The sequence below is a fragment of the Bos javanicus genome, chromosome 24, assembly GCF_032452875.1.
Source record: "Bos javanicus breed banteng chromosome 24, ARS-OSU_banteng_1.0, whole genome shotgun sequence".
Taxonomy (NCBI): Eukaryota; Metazoa; Chordata; class Mammalia; order Artiodactyla; family Bovidae; genus Bos; species Bos javanicus.
The window spans coordinates 52,601,196-52,620,651 of NC_083891.1; the positions used below are offsets into that span (position 1 = coordinate 52,601,196).

Below are 19,456 nucleotides of genomic sequence, written 5' to 3' on the forward strand. Positions count from 1 at the left end.
AGAAAATGTCAATATTTATTTGTTTTTCTTTGTGATTGTACCTCTTATTACTTTCTCTCTTCAGATTGTGGAAAGTCCTCTTGAACTCAAGAACACTTCCTTCCTATGAGGTTGTCTTTTTTTTTTTTTTATAATAATAGAAATAGCAGCAGTAGTAAGTGCCATGTATGGAAGACTCCGTGAATACCAGGTCTCATGCCTACTGCTTTATATGGTTTACATACAGCATTTCATTGAAATCTCTAGAAACTATATGAGGTAAATGTTTTTATAGCACCAGTTAGCACTTGAGGACTCTGAGGTTCAGATAAATTAAAGAGAAAGCTGGGAAAACAGCCCTTGGCTTTACAATGCTGTGTGTGTGCATGCACACTCAGTCATGTCTCCCTCTTTGCGACCCCATGGATTGTAGCCCATCGGGCTCTTGTCCATGGGGTTTTCCAGGCAAGAACCCTGGAGTGGGTTGCCATTTTCTGCTCCAGGGAATCTTCCCAACCCAGGGATCAAACCCACATTTCCTGCATTGGCAGGAAGATTCTTTATGACTGCACCATCTGGGAAGCCTTAAAAATCCTGAATCTTTTACCTAATCTACCTAGGAGTTTGATGTTACCTCACTCTGATGGGATAAGTAGATTCCTGAAAATTGGCACATAACATGGAAATGCTTAGATTAAATCTGTATTTAAAGCCATTAAGAGCCCACGTTGAAGAAACTAGTGGTGAAGATACTTTGTTCACATTGTGTATAACATTGAAGAAATATCAGTTTTCTATATCAGTGAACATAGTTTCTTCATAACTCTTAATATCATAATTTGGGATATTTCTGAAAGCTGCTGGATCCCATGTCTTGGCTATTATAAACAGTGCTGTGATGAACAATGTTCTAATGAGGTGGATGAAACTGGAGCCTATTATACAGAGTGAAGTAAGCCAGAAAGAAAAACACCAATACAGTATACTAACACATATATATGGAATTTAGAAAGATGGTAACAATAACCCTGTATATGAGACAGCAAAAGAGACACTGATGTATATAACAGTCTTTTGGACTCTGTGGGAGAGGGGGAGGGTGGGATGCTTTGGGAGAATGGCATTGAAACATGTATAATATCATATATGAAATGAGTCGCCAGTCCAGGTTCTATGCACGATACTGGATGCTTGGGGCTGGTGCACTGGGACGACCCAGAGGCATGGTACGGGGAGGGAGGAGGGAGGAGGGAGGAGGGTTCAGGATGGGGAACATGTGTATACCTGTGGTGGATTCATGTTGATGTATGGCAAAACCAATACAATATTGTAAAGTTAAAAAATTAAAAATTAAAAAAAAACAGTAAAAGAAAAGAAAAGAAAGCTGCTGGAGATTATAGGAACCTAAAACTCCCTTCCTTGTGATGAAATCCATCATCCCCCTTTTATGTGACTGACTTTTCTATCATATGATCTTTGATATTCTTACCTGGACACACCCAGATGTTCTTGTCTTTTTTCCTTTGAAGAATGCCTTTTCAATGGGTTATGCCAGCACATCCTAGAACACAGCTATTTCACAAAAATTATTTAGTAATTACCTAAATAAAGTCAATCATGAAAGCTGTCCTTCCTTATAGATACCCAAGGAGTTTGGCATGCAAATTGGACCTACATGAGTTTGGGTGAACTCCAGGAGTTGGTGATGGACAGGGAGGCCTGGCGTGCTGCAATTCATGGGGTCGCAAAGAGTCAGACACGACTGAGCGAGTGAACTGAACTGAATTGATATTGCTCAAAGGTCTAGAAAATATATCATGAAACGACTCACAACAGGTGATAGTTACCCTCATCCTCACAGTGGTTTCTGAACACCCAGTGTCCCTTCTTCCTTGTAGAATTCCATGTCTTCTACCCGAAGTGCCCATGATCCAAATAGGCCCCTTGTTTTCCCCTATTGTTGAATGATACTGATTCTGGAATGAATCCAGAATGAAGCCCCAGATCTCACTCTTAACTGGGATTTGCTGACTATGAGTCCTTTGCAAAAAAAAAAAAAAAAATGTTGTTTCTCTAAATCTTACTTTTGCATTTGTAAAATAATGCTAATAAAACCATCATATTTATATAAAAAGAGAAGAAATACATATAGCAGCTCCTCTACTGAAAGAAAATAAGATGCAGGAATCTATACATTCATAAGGCGTGCAATCTGTTTATGAGGATTTTCTTTTAAAAAGTAATATATTGGCTTAAATAATTTTAGTTTGGTAGAGTCAATGAGTGTGATGTGTGGTACATGGGGATATTATCTGATGTTTCTTAGTCTTACTATAGGTCACTATTGAATCCCACCAAACCCTTCCCCAACTCTGTCATAATTCAGCCTTGTGGCAACTTAACACAGTACTCATATAGGAATGCCTGCTGCTGCTGCTAAGTCGCTTCAGCCGTGTCCGACTCTGTGTGACCCCATAGACGGCAGCCCACCAGGCTCCACCGTCCCTGGGATTCTCCAGGCAAGGGAATGGGTTGCCATTTCCTTCTCCAATGCAGGAAAGTGAAAAGTGAAAGGGAAGTCGCTCAGTCCTGTCCGACTCTTAGCGACCCCATGGACTGCAGCCCACCAGGCTCCTCCGTCCATGGGATTTTCCAGGCAAGAGTGCTGGAGTGGGGTGCCATCACCTTCTCCGACAGGAATGCCTAAACCTGGGCTATATCCAGATTCATATGGGATGCTTGGGTTTCATTTGTTTATTGTGATAAAATATACATAACATAACACTTAAAATTCTAACCATTTTTAAGTGCAGAGTTCTATGGCATTAAATGCATTTACCTGTGGAGCAACTCTCCCCTCCCCAGAATTCCCAACTGAAGCTCTGTACTCATTAAATACTAACACCGCATCCCTCCCTCCTCCTTGCCTAGGTTAACACCTAGGCTTCATATTTTAATTACAAGCAGTACCAGATAAACTCATGCTAACTGCTATAACAACTAAACCCTCAAGCTTATAATGGCTCGAGTTTCTCTGACTCTATAAAGTAGAAAAACAATGTTCCTAATTGACAGGCAGTTCTTCTCACAGGTCCATTCCAGAATTCTTGCAGAATTTAGACTCCTCCATCATGATGTGGGGCTTCCCAAGTGGCTCAATGGTAAAGAATCTGCCTTCCAATGCAGGAAGATGCAAAAGATGCAGGTTTGATCACTGGGTTGAGACTATACCCTGCAGTAGGAAATGACAACCCACTCCCATATTCTTTTCTGGGAAATACCATGAAGAAGAGCCTGGCAGGCTACAGTCCATGGGGTCACAAAGAGTCGGACATGACTGAACGACTGAGCACACACGTCATCATCGTATGGTTCCAAAGTCTGCCTGCTGCTATGTGGCTCCTCTCCCCAGGCCTGGAATCAGCATGGACATGTGCACTCACACTCATTGGTTAAACCCAGTGCCATGGGTTCATCTAGGCTTCACGGGGGCCAGGACATAGGATCCAGTGCACGGAGAAGGAGAAATGAGTTTGAGGAGGAGCCAGCCAGTCTCAGTCATATCAGTGAAAGTAAGAGTGTATATATACCCAAGAATCACCATTCATCCCCTTAGAACTTTGCTTTCACTTTTCTCTTTGGAAACTTAATTTCCCCTGTCAGAAAAACAGATTTCATTTGAAATATTTCCCTGAAACAAAATAAAACTTGTAAAATTGAAATGAACATATAATTCCACTGAGATGCAAGAGGTAGCATCTAGAAATAGAAACCTTAAGAAACAGTTGAGTGGCTTAGAAGGAACTCTTTCTTCACATTCAATTACACGAGACTTGTGAGGATATAAATATCTAAAACCATGTGTGTCCTTAAAGCGTACTTGAGAGGTTCTTGTTTCTAATGTGTTAGGATCTATATCCATAGGATTTGTCTTCTCTTAATATGTACTATAAATCCCACCATGATCAGCCTATTAATTCATTGGTTTGGAACCACTAAGGAAGATCCCCTGGAGGAGACCATGGCAAACCACTCCAGTTTTCTTGCCTGTAAAATCCCATGGACCGAGAAGCCTGGCACGCTACAGTCCATAGAGTCACAAAGGGTCAGACACAACAGAAGCGACTTAGCATTTGCACACACACTAAGGAAGGTTTTAATTGGAAAATGAATGGGAATCATGTAGTAGTGGCTTGAAGAAAAGGCAGGAAGATGTGTATTGTACTTCCTCCCCACACAGGAGGGAGTCTACTTCCTTTTGCTAACTTCACTTAACGTAACCACAGGACTTCAATCTCTATACACATCGGCATTTAGCATCTGCCTTTCCCTTTCCTATAATGGAAGAAAATAATGCATTGGTTGGCAGTACTGACAAAGACTGACTTGTGGAATAATCGAAACTCTAATTTCTGTCATTAGCTCAGTGTTTGCAAAATGCATCTCCCTGCCTGCACTCCAGATGTTCATTCTTATTTTACTAGCTCTTCGTTATGAGTTTTGACGCTAAATGGTAAAGTGTCAAGGGGAAAGACTTTAGTACGCAAGGTTCATGGGAACGGCATAAACTTGAACTCCCCAGAAACCCTGCAACATTTATTTGTAGGCCCTTCCAGTCCGTTTGCCTCCCAGAGTGAGCCTCTGAGACCTTGCCTTACATGCAGCGTCGACAGGAAAGGAACCTTTGGATCCACCTTACTGCTCTCGCTTGTTAAGTAAAGGTTGTGCCTGAAAGTGTTCACGTGGGAATCATCTTTTCCTGTGACTTTCGTTTCCCAGGGAACGAGCAGTGAACACGTCGCAGCCCGGGTCCCTCCAGTTCACCGTGGGGAACCTGAAGCCAGAAGCCATGTACACCTTCCGGGTTGCAGCCTACAACCAGTGGGGGCCTGGGGAGAGCTCTCAGCCCATCAAGGTGGCCACTCAGCCTGAGTGTGAGTATGCGACGGGAAGGGCCAAATTAGGAAGTGCTCGTTTTCGTAGGTGATATCTTTGAATCCCTTCATAGTAGTTTATTGAGGTGACAAAATAGAAGATTTCTGGAGCAATACATTTACCCTGAAGGTTTTTAAAGATAAGATAACTTTTTAACAAAATGGTCTCCTCACTTTGGTCGGTCTGCAGAGCAACAAATTAACAACTAGGAAGGCCTGATCCATCCATCCGGTCTACATATCCACTCCCGAGTGAGTGAGTGACTCTAGCTGCCAGAACTTCATCATCAGCATTGGGGTTCAGCCTCCTGCACTGATTTTTTTTTTTTTCAGATTTTTCTGAGTTTGTGTATGAAAAGTATTACATCAGAGAAAAACCAATGGTGTAGGACTTCTCAGTACAGGGGCTTATTCAGTAACTTGCTCATACACTGAATGCCGTACAGAAGCTTCCAAAAGCAAACCCAGATTCAAGAAATGTAAATCGATAATTTCTACTGGGCAATCTCACTATCCTGTCATGTAAATGACTATATTAAGCTCCACAAACAAAATAATGCTGCTAAATGTTCTCTGACCAAATTATAATTTAGTGATTTCTCCTTTTATCAAGGAACAAACAGCCCCCAAACTGCACTTTTAAAAGAGAGTTCTGTATTTCTTACAACATTTTGAATTTTCTACTAAAATTCTGATGTTATTTGGAAAGATTGATTGCCAATGAGTTGTTTGCCAACTTTATTTTGTTAAGAGTTTTAAAAAGTTGTAATCTAACGGTTAAATGAACTAAATGACTGCTTATAATGAAGTACATCCGTTGTTTAGACATTTAGACACCTAGTTTCATCTACTCCTGTTTGTATTTTTTTTTCAAATGATGCTGTTTTATTTGTATTCCCAATCATTTTATTTAAAACTCTATCTATCTTCAAAATCACCTCACATGCTTTTGGAAGAACATGAAGTAGAAATCAGAAATATTTTAATTGGTAAATAAGAGAAAATAATCTTTGGATTAGGTTACTTGTTAGGGATTTGAAATCAGCAAGTTAAAGAAGATTCTGAGAGGTAGTCTGGGTGCTGGCACCATGTTTTACTCTGGGCAGAATCTCTGTTCCTTTTCTCATGTAGCCAAGACTTCAAAAGACCAGATGAGAACAGATTGGGATAAAGGATTTGTTGGGGGTGAGGAGAAGACTAAGCTGTACAAGTCTGAGAGATACGTGCATCACAGAAATAAAACCTCACACAGCATCTTTAAAGCCATAGAAATGTGCAGATTTCAGGTCATATATAGAAAATGCAGGCACCCAAGCAGGACCAGCTAAATAATTTGCAGGATCCGGAAGCTACAGCAGCTCATCAATCCTTGCTCTATGTGGGACCCTCCTTAGCATGGGGCCTTGTGCAGCTTCCTTGTCACGTGCCAGCAAAGGTGGTCCCGCTTCCAGGTTTCTCTTCTAAAGAATGTTTTGTTGCTCTTTGGGTTTAAATCACTAGATAATGCTGATTTCCACTTCATAGTGTTAATGGTCACATATGATTTGAGACATCAATTTTCCCATTGACTCTCTCTTTATAGATCATACATATATATAGATAATCAATGACTTTTTTTTTCTTTTTTTTAATTAATTTTATTTTATTTTTAAACTTTACATAATTGTATTAGTTTTGCCAAATATCAAAATGAATCCATCACAGGTATACATGTGCTCCCCATCCTGATAATCAATGACTTTTATAAATATTTGGTATTTTTAATCAATAAACTGAATAAAAACAAATTAGGTCTATATATATATACATACATATATACATATATGTTTAAATGGTATATGCCATATTGTGTACACAGACTGATATAGTTGAAAAACCGATAAAAATTCTCTAAAAAGATCTTGTTCAGTTTTTTCATGGTAGAACTTAAACTTTAAAAGCATGTTCATTTTCAGAAGATCCAATTTCTATGGATTGTCTGAATCCTTTGCTTCCTAATCCGACTATTATCCCCGGAATTGTTTTTGTGTACTTTTCTGGGCTGACTGGCTATGATTACATTACATTGCTGATAAAAATTCTACAGTCAGCCTCATTTCTAAGACTGAGCAATGTTCTTTATCTTCTATCAATACCATTTTTCCTAAGTATCCAGCTTGAAAATCAATTTTCAGAATTTGTTTTTAAAGGCCAACCTTTCCAAGTCAAGAGAGAAGAAAGTCTTCCACTTGGAAACTGACTAATAGTAATACCTCATTTCATTAAAAAAAATAATGAAGTACTCATGATACAATGTGTTTGGTATAATTAATAATAAAAAAATCAGTCTGTGATTATTTGTATTACACACATATGGCATTAGCTTTTATAAAGCGCAAGCAATGGTATAATTCAACTGACAAGTATAGTTAATGAATATCCACTGTGTTTCTAACACTGTTCACAGTGACTGAGACACATTAAGAAAGCATAGCTATGTAATGAGTAATAGCACTTAAAGTTCCAAGAAGCTTCTTAAGGAAGCAAATGTTTTAAATATGTAACAATAATAAAATAGGTAAGGAAACTTGCAAGAATTTGTTCAATGAAATGTAAGAACTCTGAATCGTAGATTTGCTTATGAGCCCCTTACCTGTGATGGCCTCTGGCATATGCTCAGCCTCTGTGTGTGGTACCAAATTGAATCTTGGAGATAAGAGTTTTGGGTGAGTTAGAAAAGAATAGCTTTATTGCTTTGCCAGTCAAAGGGGGACACAGTGGGCTCCTACCCTCAAAAACTACGTGTCCCCACCCAGGGGAGTTTGCTGAGGAGTTTTATGTTCAAGAGTATAGTTGCTTGCCTTCCTTTTTATCTCTTCTCTTGATATCTTTATGAGCTGGTTCCTTTAGTCTGGTCTCAAGTGGTCTTTGGGCTTCCCAGGTGGCGCTACTGGAAAAGAACTCTCCTGCCAATGCAGGAGATGCCGGTTCTATCTCTGAGTCAGGAAGATCCCCTGCAGCAGGAGGGCATGGCAGTCCACTCCAGTATTCTTGCCTGGAGAATCCCATGGACAGAGGAGCCTGGTGGGCTACAATCCATGGGGTGGCAAAGAGCTGGACATGACTGAAGAGACTTAGCACACACGCATGCATGAGTGGTCTTCTCCAGTTGAAGAATGCTGCCATCTTCCATTTGCTGGGTTGTAATTCCATAAAGGACTTAGAGGCATTGTTGCATGTAGCCCTGAGACAGACCCAGGCCCCTGCCCCAAAGCTGCAGTGTTGTTTCTTAGCCCTTCCTTCCTTGTCTTTGCGTCCCTTTCCTTCCTGGATTAGCAACTGTTCGAATCTGCTTTTTGGAACTCCAGGAAGGTCATGGAGGCTGCGATCTGTTCCCTACAGGGAACGGGGTTGGGGGTGGAATGGAAAGGATGGGAAGGCTTCTGTGTCCATCATGTCCAGGAGTCCCACAGGATCCTGCTTGCTTTCACGTACTATCTAGGCAGTTTTTATGCCTAAATCATCTTGTCCTCCTCCTCAAATAAGTGCTTTATTACAAAGACAGCCACCTTGATCCTTTATATATCATCCATTCTTCCTCCTTCAGAAAGTAGTCTGAGAATTTTTATAGAAAACCACACTGGGCACTGGTCTCGGTAAGCATTTACTTAAAATTTAAGCATAAATGATAATAAGGCATAAAATAAAACTAAAAACTCAAATGAATAAAATCTGTTGCTTGTTGGTATTATCGTAGCATGCAAGTTATGTTTTCTCCAGAAAATGAAAGTGGAAAGTTATCCTGTTTTTGACACATGAAGGTGTCTTAATTTCTTCACTAAGGGTGGTGATAGTGGCCTTACAATGCTAACCACCTGTTGGCCTTTAATGACAACAATTGTTTTATTAAATCACCTCTCTTTTTACACCATATGGAGTAAGAATTATTTCCTTCGCAGACCATTGTTTATTGGAGGGTGACCTGATTGTGTTTCATTGAGGACTTTTCTTGAATAATCAATCTCTTACTGAGCAGCTAGGTAGACAGGAGTAGTTCAGGCTAGATACACAGTACTTTTAGAATAGCTTTTTACACGTGCAAAACAGCCACCTCCTTCAGTTCATTTAGATTGAGAGTCTTGTGGCACTCACTCGCTGCCTTTATTACAGATATTAGGATGAATAAATAATGTTATCATAACTAATAGGTAGGACATGTGTATTTTATCTTCTGTGTTAACACAAAAATGCCACTTTGGCAATTTAAAACTATTTCTAGGGTAAGGAGCACTTCATCTTCCCCAAGCCTGTTCAATGAAACACCGATTTCTGAGTAAGATCCAGCATCTTAGAGATCCCGTACTTCGTTGCCCCCTTCCCTCCTCTCCTGTGCTGTTTCTTCTTTCCCTCCCCTTCCTCCCCTGTCTTTCTCCTCCTCTTTCTCTTCTCTCTCAGCTTCTTATAAGCTCATCTTTCTATGTTTTTAGAGAAAGTTCAAAGGCTGAGTTTATTACTTGGTTAGAATTTCAGAATCTAGAGGCAGAGGCAGGGGGGATGTTTTCATTTTTCTCTCCCTGACAAAATGATCTTATCTTTTGAAAATGGGTCCCATCTGGGTATGCAATTGCTTGCTCATTTTATCACGGTTTTTCCAAATGTGATGTAGTAATTGTACACTAAAATGACATAGCTTTTATACAAATTGAATTTCAAGTTTTTCATATTATTTGAAAATATAAACTCTATTATGAAAACCATATTCTCAAGGAATCAACCCTGATAGAAAATATGTCTGAAATATGAATCAGCCAGCAAGTGTTTCTGAAAGTGCATACATACTGCAGTAATCATTTAAAGAGATCACCAGCCCAAGATCCAGTTTATGAAATAATCACCCAGAATACAAAGGCTTGATTTATAGGCAGGTTTGTGTCTCCTGATTCTATCTTCCTTGGGCTAACTCCTTGCTCCTTCCTTCTGCCTTTATAGTGTGTAATTTCTCCACTGTATTATCAGCCGGATTTAAGTCCCTGCCTGCTTAAGACTTGTCTAATCTTTTCATGCCACATGTGGAGGATTTTTGAATTATTATTTGGGGTCCTTTAAGATGCCGTTAAGGCAGTTTAATCTTGAAGGATATTAAAATGGACCACATACTGTCTGGAGGCTCGAGTTAGAGTGGGGAGCCTATTTGCTAGACCACAACCCAATTATCCACAAAACCCTTTTATAGTTAAGTGTTGTAAGTAATATTCTTAGTCCATTATATTCTTTACACTGAAAAGGCGAGTGAAAGCAACCACCAAATTGAGTGACTTTAAGATATATTATCTAGAGGAATAGATATATTTGCCTTTTTTGTCCATCCCTGAACATCTTTTTTTTTCTTTCTTTCTTTATTTTTATTCTATAAAGACTCTTCTTGTATAGTTGTTACGGAACTTGAAAAGTCTCTGAATATTATGTCTCCAAATATTACTGCCTATTTCTTAGGAGAATTGTCTTAATCTTTCTTTCTTAATATTTTTTTTTTTTTTTTTTTGGTCATGTGGATCATTTTAAAAGTCTTTATGGAATTTGTTACAATTCACTGCTTCTGTTTCACGTTTTGATATTTTGGTCATGAAGCTTGTGGGATCTTAGCCTGAACCTCAGATCAAACCCGCACTCCCTGCATTGGAAGGTAAAATCTTAACCACTGGACCACCAGGAGCATCCCAAGTTTCTTAATCCTCGAAACCTCATTGTCCTCAATCATAAGTTGGAGATATTATTTACTCCTCTTCTTTATTCTGAAAGCTCAGCCTCTTTGTACATGGGTGCCAAATCAAACCTTGGAGATAAGAGTTTTTGGTGAAGTAGAAAAGAATAGCTTTATTGCTTTGCCAGGCAAAGAAGGACACAGGGGTCTCCTGCCTCTCTGAAAAACTGTGCGTCCCAACCCAAGAGGACTTGACAAGGAGTTTCACAGCAACAGTTCAAGGGTGGGGCAACCGTTTCCCTCAGATTGGGACTGGAACCCACGTGGCTGGGACTCGAACCCAGCCAAACCCATGGTACCTGGTTTCAGGGTCTAATAAAGCTCAGGTTCTTAATGTCTCATCATAGAAAAAATTCAGAGAGAGACAGAGTGATAAGAAGCGGATTTATTCAGATTCAGAGAGAAGCGCACGCCACAGACGGAGTGTGAGCCATCGCAGAGGGCGAATGTGGCTGCAAAATGTGGCTTGGTTAGTTTTTATAGGCTGGGTAATTTCATATGCTAATGAGCGGGAGGGTTATTCCGACTGTTTTTCGGAAGGGGTGGAAGTTTCTGGGATTTGGTCCACCGCCCACTCCGTGGTCTTTTGACAGTGCCTTGGAACTGTCACGGCCCCTCTGGGTGTGTCCCTTCACTTGCTGCCTGAGGATCAAGATCTGGTCTTGGCTGCCATCTTGGTCCCACTTGATTCGAATCGGTTTATGCTGTGTCCTGGGGCTATGTCATTCTTTCAAAAGCTGTGTCCTCCCCCTTTCCCTCCTGTTATGGAATTGCTGACAACACTAGGGCATGTGCAGGGTCTCAGGTGGTCAGTCTTCTCATCTTGATGCGCTTTTGTGGTCCCGTGAATCCTGTCTCAGCTGATTTCTTGGCTGTTCCTCCCTTGATTATCAGCTATTCCAATCTGCCATTTGAAACTCAGCAAAGGCCATGGAGGCTGGAGTCTTGCCTATAAGAAATGGGACAAAAAGGTTTCCATGCCCACGAGCCCCACAGAGTCCTTCTCAGTTTCATTACCAGATTGTAAAGATGAAATGTGATAATCTATGGGAAGCCCCCAAGTCTTACCTGGCATCTAGTATACAATCAATAGAAGGAGGTTTCCTGCCCCTAATGGGATCAAATGGAAACATAATTCCAACTGCCTTGCACTTGCAACTAAAGTGGGACACTCAGTAGTGTAATCATAAGGTAATAAAGCTAATACAATACCTTATTGATAGTTTGTATTTGGCTTGATTACTATGTAATCAACCATTTATGGATTTTATTACTTTCCCTGCAATCATCCTCTCCCTGTTTAGCAGGCTGTTGCAAACTTGTTCGTTGTCTAATTTTGCTTCTTGGACATCTTTGCATCCCTAACTAAATTTTGAAGCTTTATGAGCAGAAAACACTCTATTATCCCATAAAATGTGACACAGCATTGCCATTTTGTGAATAGCTAGCTGGTTAACATTTGCTGGTAGAATCTGATTTGTACTTAATGTGTGGCAAAGATAATATGTTTCAGTAATAGTCATTCATCATGATTCTATAAATTAAGCAAACCAAGTAAATCATAGTTCTGTCTATCTCTCTCTTTATTTTTTTTTTTTAAAGTCACTTAACCCGGTTTCCAATTATTAACTGCACTGTGTGATGATTTGAGTGGATATCCGGGACAATGATGAAGGCAAAGTTGACTGTGAACCCATCAGCTGGTCCAGTTTTGTGTCATATACGTGGCAATAGACTAGCAGTAGAAAGAAGTAAATTTAAGCACTGGCATTCTATCTTTGTAGGTAACATACAAATGCTGGTATAGTTTCAAAATTCTTTCACTGCAGAAACGTTTTCAGGTATTACAGGATGGAAGACACTAAAGGCTTATGCTGTGGCATTCCCAGCAACAGAAGCTAAAAGGAACCCATTCAGGTTCGGTGGTCAACTAGCGAGGTATTATTATGTCTTCTACTGAGCGACTTCACTTCACTTTTCACTTTCATGCATGGGAGAAGGAAATGGCAACCCACTCCAGGGTTCTTGCTTGGAGAATCCCAGGGACGGCAGAGCCTGGTGGACTGCCGTCTATGAGGTCGCACAGAGTCGGATACAACTGAAGCGACTTAGCAGCAGCAGCAGCAGCATGTCTTCTACAGTGATGTATGTTAGTGGAAGAATCAGAGGTAGGCTTGTGAAGATGGGTTGTTTACGCATGTTAGAAAAGTTTGAAGCAAGGGTGAGTCATTCTGTACTTATTCATCATTTATTCATTCAGTCAGTCATTCAAAATTATTCTTTTATGCTAAGTCCTAGACGTCCACGGTCCAGTACAGTTACCATTAGCTACATGTATCGATTTGCAGTTCAACACATTGATGTAAAATAAATTAAAAATTCAGGCACACTAACCACAACTGTCAAATAGCACTTAAAATTTAAACAGAATTGAAAACTAAAATTCCAGTGCCTCATCAGTCACATTTCAGAAGTTCATATGTGACTACTGGCTGCTGCGTGGGACAGCAGAGAGCATTGGTATTATCAGAGAAAATTCTGTTGGGCCCCCTGCTTGAGACTCTCCTAGTACAGAGGATACAAAAGCAAGTCAGATAATGCCCCGATTCCCAAGGAACTAGTATCGAACAGTTTTAAGCAGAACTCACTAAAAGCACATTTAATAGATTACTCCTCTTTGAATGTTGAAAAAGTTCTTTATGCACTGAGTTAATAAAAATATTTCTTTTTAAAAGACCAGAGAATCTAGATCTTAACATATTTTCTGATTAGTTATGCAAATTTCTCTCAGTATTTTCTCAGTTTAAAGTATAAATATATATGTGTGTATCTCCTTTGGTGGCTCAGTGGTAAAGAATCTGCCTGCCAATGTAGGAGATGTGAGTTGGATCCTTGGGTTGGGAAGATCCCCTGGAGAAGGAAATGGCAACCCACTCTAGGATTCTTGCTTAGAAAATCCCCTGGACGGGGAGCCTGGCAGGCTACAGTCCATGGGGTTGCAAAAGGGTTGGACACAACTTAGAGACTAAAACAGCAACTATATATATATATATATATATGTGTATATATATATATATATATATATATATATTTCAGTGCACAGTTAAAGATGAAGAACAAAAATGTCTTGTTGCCTGGGTTAAACAGTGATGTAGCATAAGAAAATCTCTGCTGGCTCACTGTCATTCTCTCTTTGAGCACAAAGCATAATTCGGTCTCCTTCCACTGGTATAATGAAACATCTAGAGAGGTTATCTGCTCGGTGTGAAATTATAGGGAAAAAAATGCTACTGATTTCTCACTGATATTAGGGAGTATGAAGACAGAAGGCATGAAAGTGTCATAATAATGAGATGTTTCTGGAAAGTACGGATATCTAGCTTGGGATAAAAAGGTTCCAAAGAAGTAGATTTCTTTTGGGTTTAATTGCCTCATTTGGTGATGTAGCCTACTAAAAATGAAGGTAGGTTCCTTGGAAAACTGAATAAGAGCAAAATAGAGCTTGAACATCAGCGGGGAAATTGCCATCATGCTGCTGCAGCCAAATAAAACTCTACTCCAAAGATAAAACAGCTGAACTGAGCTCTTTTATGGGATTCCTTCAGTTAGATCAGACGCTATGGAGAGCTGGTGTTCATGACTAGTGAAGCACGAAGACACACTGAGAATATAGCGTTTATTTAACTCATACGTATTTATATATTATCTCATCTTGACAGCCGCTTTAATCTCTGTGGTCTATAAGCAATTATCGAGCATCTACTGGTGGTCAAGACTTTTGTAAGGTGCTGTAAATAGAAAGTAAAATAAGATGGGCAAAATAGTATCCAAAGATATCAGGGATGGAATTTCTGAAGACAGTGTATGTGAAGGATAAGTTGTTCTAAATCATGCTGTAGGTTCAAATTTATTTCCACTCTTTAGCCTAAAGTTAGGATTATAAGGTGAAAGTGAAGGTAATTAAAGTATTAGTCGCTCAGTCATGTCTGTCTCTGTGACCCCATGGACTGTAGACCACCAGGCCCCTCTGTCCATGGAATTCTCATGGACAAGAGAATGCTGGAGTGTGCAGCCATTTCTTTCTCCAGGGGATCTTCCTGACCCAAGGATTGAACCTGGATCTCCTGCATTGTAGGCAGATTCTTTTACCATCTCAGCCACCAAAGAAGCCCCAAGGATTATAAGGTATTAGTGTATAAATATTATATAATTTAATGCATAAAAATTCATGCATTTATATACACATGTGCATTTTGTGTTTTAGTATGAAATATGATAGTTCTTTTTAGAAAGTATCACATGAAGAAATTTAGTTGACTAACCTCTCGTGATTGTTGCTGTTGTTTAGTCGCTCAGTCGTGTCTGCCTCTTTGCAGCTCCACAGACTGTAGCACACCAGGCTCCTCCATCCTTGGGAATTCTCCAGGCAAGACTACTACAGTGGGTTGCCATTTCCTTCTCCAGGGTATGTTCCTGACCCAGGGATTGAACCCAGCACTCCTGAATTGACAGACTGGTTCTTTACCACTTCACCACCAGGGAAGCCTCATCCTCATGAGATACCCAAAATAAGTGAAATCCGTTTTTTAAAATCATTGTACTATTTGACAGATTCTTTTCACTGCTGATTATACTCTGCCTGGTGTAATGTAACTTATGTGCTACACCAAAGGGTCATAATTTGACTTTAACTCTTATTCTCTAACTCCAATCTTCCTACATTGTTATGTTGTTTTGATAAAGATACTATTTGCAGTTCATAGGAACAGTGCTAGGGAGGAATGTGCCTACAACTGTTCCCAATTCTATGAAAACTCTTTGGATCTCAGCCCAATCTTCCCACCTTGGGAAACCCCATGGCACATCCAATACGGAATTTGAACTGGGCCAGAGTTTCTGGTCACAGGACATTTGACAAGTCCAGGGTATCACCATGTGTTGAAATTGAAAGATTTTAAGGTGAGACCACACAGTTCCTTTGTGGTCCAATGGCTAAGGCTCTGTGCTTCCAATGCGGGGGCCCAGTTTCAATCCCTGGTCAGGGAACTAGATCTTAAAGCTCCTGATGGCCACCTGATGTGAAGAGCCGACTCATTGGAAAAGACCCTGATGCTGGGAAAGATTGCGGGCAGGAGGAGAAGGCGGGGACAGAGGATGAGATGGTTGAATGGCATCACTGACTCAACGGACATGAATTTGAGCAAGCTCCGAGAGAGTGGAGGACAGAGGAGCTTGGTGTGCTGCAGTCCATGGGGTCGCAAAGAGCTGGATATGGCTTAGCGACTGAACAACAAGCACAACACACATTTGATGGTAGAAGTTAAAGTTGGTGCCACCAGTGTCCAAGAGTAAATGATCACAGGGTTTTTATTAACGAAAGTGAAGGTCGCTCACTCATGTCCAACTCTTTGTGATCCCATGGACTATCCATGGAATTCTCTAGGCCACAATACTGGAGTGGGTATCCTTTCCTTTCTCCAGGAAATCTTCCCAACCCAGGGATCCAGCATTGCAGGCAGATTCTTTACCAGCTGAGCTGCAAGGGAAGCCCAAGAATACTGGAGTGGGTAGCCTATCCCTTCTCCCGGGGATCTTCCTGACCCAGGAATCAAACCAGGGTCTCCTGCACTGTAGGCAGATTTTTTACCAACTGAGCCATCAACTGGAAGTCAAATAGTGAAGCACTGAACCCATGATCAATGCAAGTACACTGTTCATTACCACCTTATTTTAATCAGTAATTCCTGTTCTAGGTCTTCTGTATGAAAGGAGGGTGAAAGGTGATTAAGAACAAGGATTCAGAATTCAGATTGAATTAGAATTCTGGCTTTTTCACTTACTAGCTAACTGGGGTAAACTGGTTTGCTAAACCACAGCTTCCTCCTGTATAAAATAGATCTTATAGGGATGTTGTAAAACTTAAAAGACAATCTATAATAGGACAAAACAGTACAGCCCAAATGATTATTCTGAGAATTAAATGAGCTATTTAGTATAAAATACTTAAGCCTGCTCTCTGGCACTCTGCCAGCCCTCAGTAAATGTAGCTGTTTCAATCATGCATTCCTCCATTGCTGCGTTCTAATTATTCTCATGTTGTCATATTCCTTAACACTGTAATTTGTCCATGTCTATCTCTGTGCTGCTCACGTGTGCTTGAAATGTTCCTCCTCTTTCTGTTTCGTAAGTTTCTTCTATTTCTACTTTAGGATTTTAAAAGCAGAAAGCCCATTCTGGCTAATTCACCCCATGGATCCATCTGTTAGTCTTCATGAGCTCATTTTTCGTGCTCCAGATTTGTTCATGTCATTCATTCGTTCTTTCATTCATTTCTTTCAACAAATGGTTATCGTGTGCCACTGGTGGGCTGCTCTGTATTTCTCAACACTGGGAGTTCAGCAGCAAAAAACAGAAAAAGACAGACAAATGTTTATGAGGTTTATATTGTAGTCATAGAAATGGACAGTAAACAAATAAAAATAAAGTATGCAGAAGAATAAGCCAGCTTAAAAAGATAGAGAATGAAAAGGATAGAGGCGATTCTAGGAAGGGAAGTTTCAGGAGAGCCTTTCTGAAGAAGACAAGGAACCTATGAATAAATTTGGAGGGATACCAGCAGAGGTCTTGGGTCTTGAGCAAAGACATTTCAGGTAGAGCTAATCAGTTCAGTTCAGTTTAGTCACTCAGTCGTGTCTAACTCTTTGCAACTCCATGGACTGCAGCACACCAGGATTCCCTGTCCATCACCAACTCCTGGAGTTTACTCAAACCCATGTCCATTGAGTCAGTGATGCCATCCAATCATCTTATCCTCTGTCATCCCCTTCTCCTCCTGCCCTCAATCTTTCCCAGCATCAGGGTCTTTTCAAATGAGTTAGATATTCCCATCAGGTGGCCAAAGTACTGGAGTTTCAGCATCAGTCCTTCCAATGAACACCCAGGACTGAACTCCTTTAGGATGGACTGGTTGGATCTCCTTGCAGTCCAAGGGACTCTCAAGAGTCTTCTCCAGCACCACAGCTCAAAAGCACTGCTAATAGGAAGGGACGAGATCCAGAGAGGAGGTAGAGGAGGAAGAGGACCACTGTGAGGCAGCAGAGTGAAGAAGAGGGGGAATGGAAGAGAGGCATCCCCGGGTGGCAGGGGCCCAGATATGAGTCACTGTGAGGCCCCAGTAAGGAAAGTGGAGTCATTCTCAATGCAGAGGCATCCGTGCAGGAGGGGGTGACATGATCTAATTTTAATTGTAAAAGTAGAGGCTAAAGAGGAGGCTAATTCGTGGTGCAGTCAGGAGACATTGGTAGGTCCTATGGGGGGAACTATGGAAAGGTTAAAAGCTGGTAGGATTCAGGATGGGGGCCTCACGAGTAGCTCAGTTAGTAAAGAATCTGCCTGAAATGCAGGAGATCCCATTCAATTCCTGGGACAAGAAGTTCCCCTGGAGCAGAGAGGGCTTCCGTGGTGACTCAGTCAGTAAAGAATCCACCTGCAGTGTGGGAGACCTGGGTTCGACCCCAGGGTTGGGAAGATCCCCTGGAGGCGGGCACACAACCCACTCCAGTATTCTTGGCTGGAGAGTCCCAAGGACAAGGAGCCTGGCGGGCTACAGCCTGAGGTCACAAAGCGTCAGACACAACTGAACAGCTAAGTACAGGTTTCAGGATGCCTTTGGAAGTGATGAGGCTTGCTGCTGGTGTGGAATGGGATTAAAAACAGGAGTCAGATGTACTCCTTGCTTAGGCCTCAGAAACTAGGTGAATTATGGGACCGTTTTGAGGGTCAAACTGGGTAAGGAGCCAGCGTGTAGTGTATGTGGAAGGGAAGGGACATGGGGAACAAATCAGGATTTTCTTTTCAATTTCGTAAATTTTTATTATAGACTGTGCTGGGTCTTCACTGCTGCTTGCAGGCTCTCTCTAGGTGAGGCAAGTGGGGACCACTCTCTTGGGGCGGCACGTGGGCTTCTCACTGTACTGACTTCTCTCGTTTTGGAGCCTGAACTTTAGGCATGCGGGCTTCAGTAGTTGTGCCATATGTCTCAGTTGCCCCATGCCATGTGGAACCTTCCCGGGCCAAAGTTCAAACCCATGTCCTCTGAATAGAAACATAAAAGAAAATTCCATAAAGCGCTAGCCAATGGCCAAGGCCATGCAGTATTTAGCTTCTTATAGTGGCAAAACTGAACAGTGGTTGAAAAAACAGGGGCGAATTCTCCATGTTGTCAACTGTAAGACATCTGTGCCCTACACATCCCTAATGAATGTGCTATAAGGATGTGCACAGTGCCATGCGCAGAAGACACTCAAAAATTTGTCAGTCACAGAGAAGCATCCTTCTTAGAAAGCCTCCTGGTGGGCCAGTGAAGTGTAATTTGATTGGCTGATACCAGAAAAGAGAATTGACTGGACTTCCCTGGAGCTCCAGTGGTTATAACTTCCCGCTTCCACTGCAGAGGGTGTGGGTTCAGCCTCTCAGTTCAGTTCAGTTCAGTTGCTCAGTCGTGTCTGACTCTTTGCAACCCCATGGACCAGAGCACGCCAGGCCTCCCTGTCCATCACCAATTCCCATAGTTTACCAAACTCATATCCATTGAGTCGGTGATGCCACCCAACCATCTCACCCTGTCATGTCCCTTTCTCCCACCTTCAGTCTTTCCCATCATCATCACCCTTTCTTCAGCATCAGGGTCTTTTCAAATGAGTGAGCTCTTTGCATCAGGTGGCCAAAGTATTAGAGTTTGAGCTTCAGCATCAGTCCTTCCAATGAACACCCAGGCCTGATCTCCCCTAGGATGGACTGGTTG

General features: G+C 41.2%; 1 protein-coding gene across 2 annotated transcripts in view; it reads left to right on the forward strand.

The window, feature by feature from the left end:
* DCC (DCC netrin 1 receptor) overlaps positions 1 to 19,456 on the forward strand; it is a 1,302,902-nt gene that overhangs the window by 893,405 nt on the left and 390,041 nt on the right. For both annotated transcript variants that reach the window (XM_061400228.1, XM_061400229.1), the window contains exon 9: positions 4,759 to 4,913. In XM_061400228.1, coding sequence (XP_061256212.1) covers positions 4,759 to 4,913 — 155 coding nt within the window. The remainder of the gene's footprint in view (positions 1 to 4,758; positions 4,914 to 19,456) is intronic.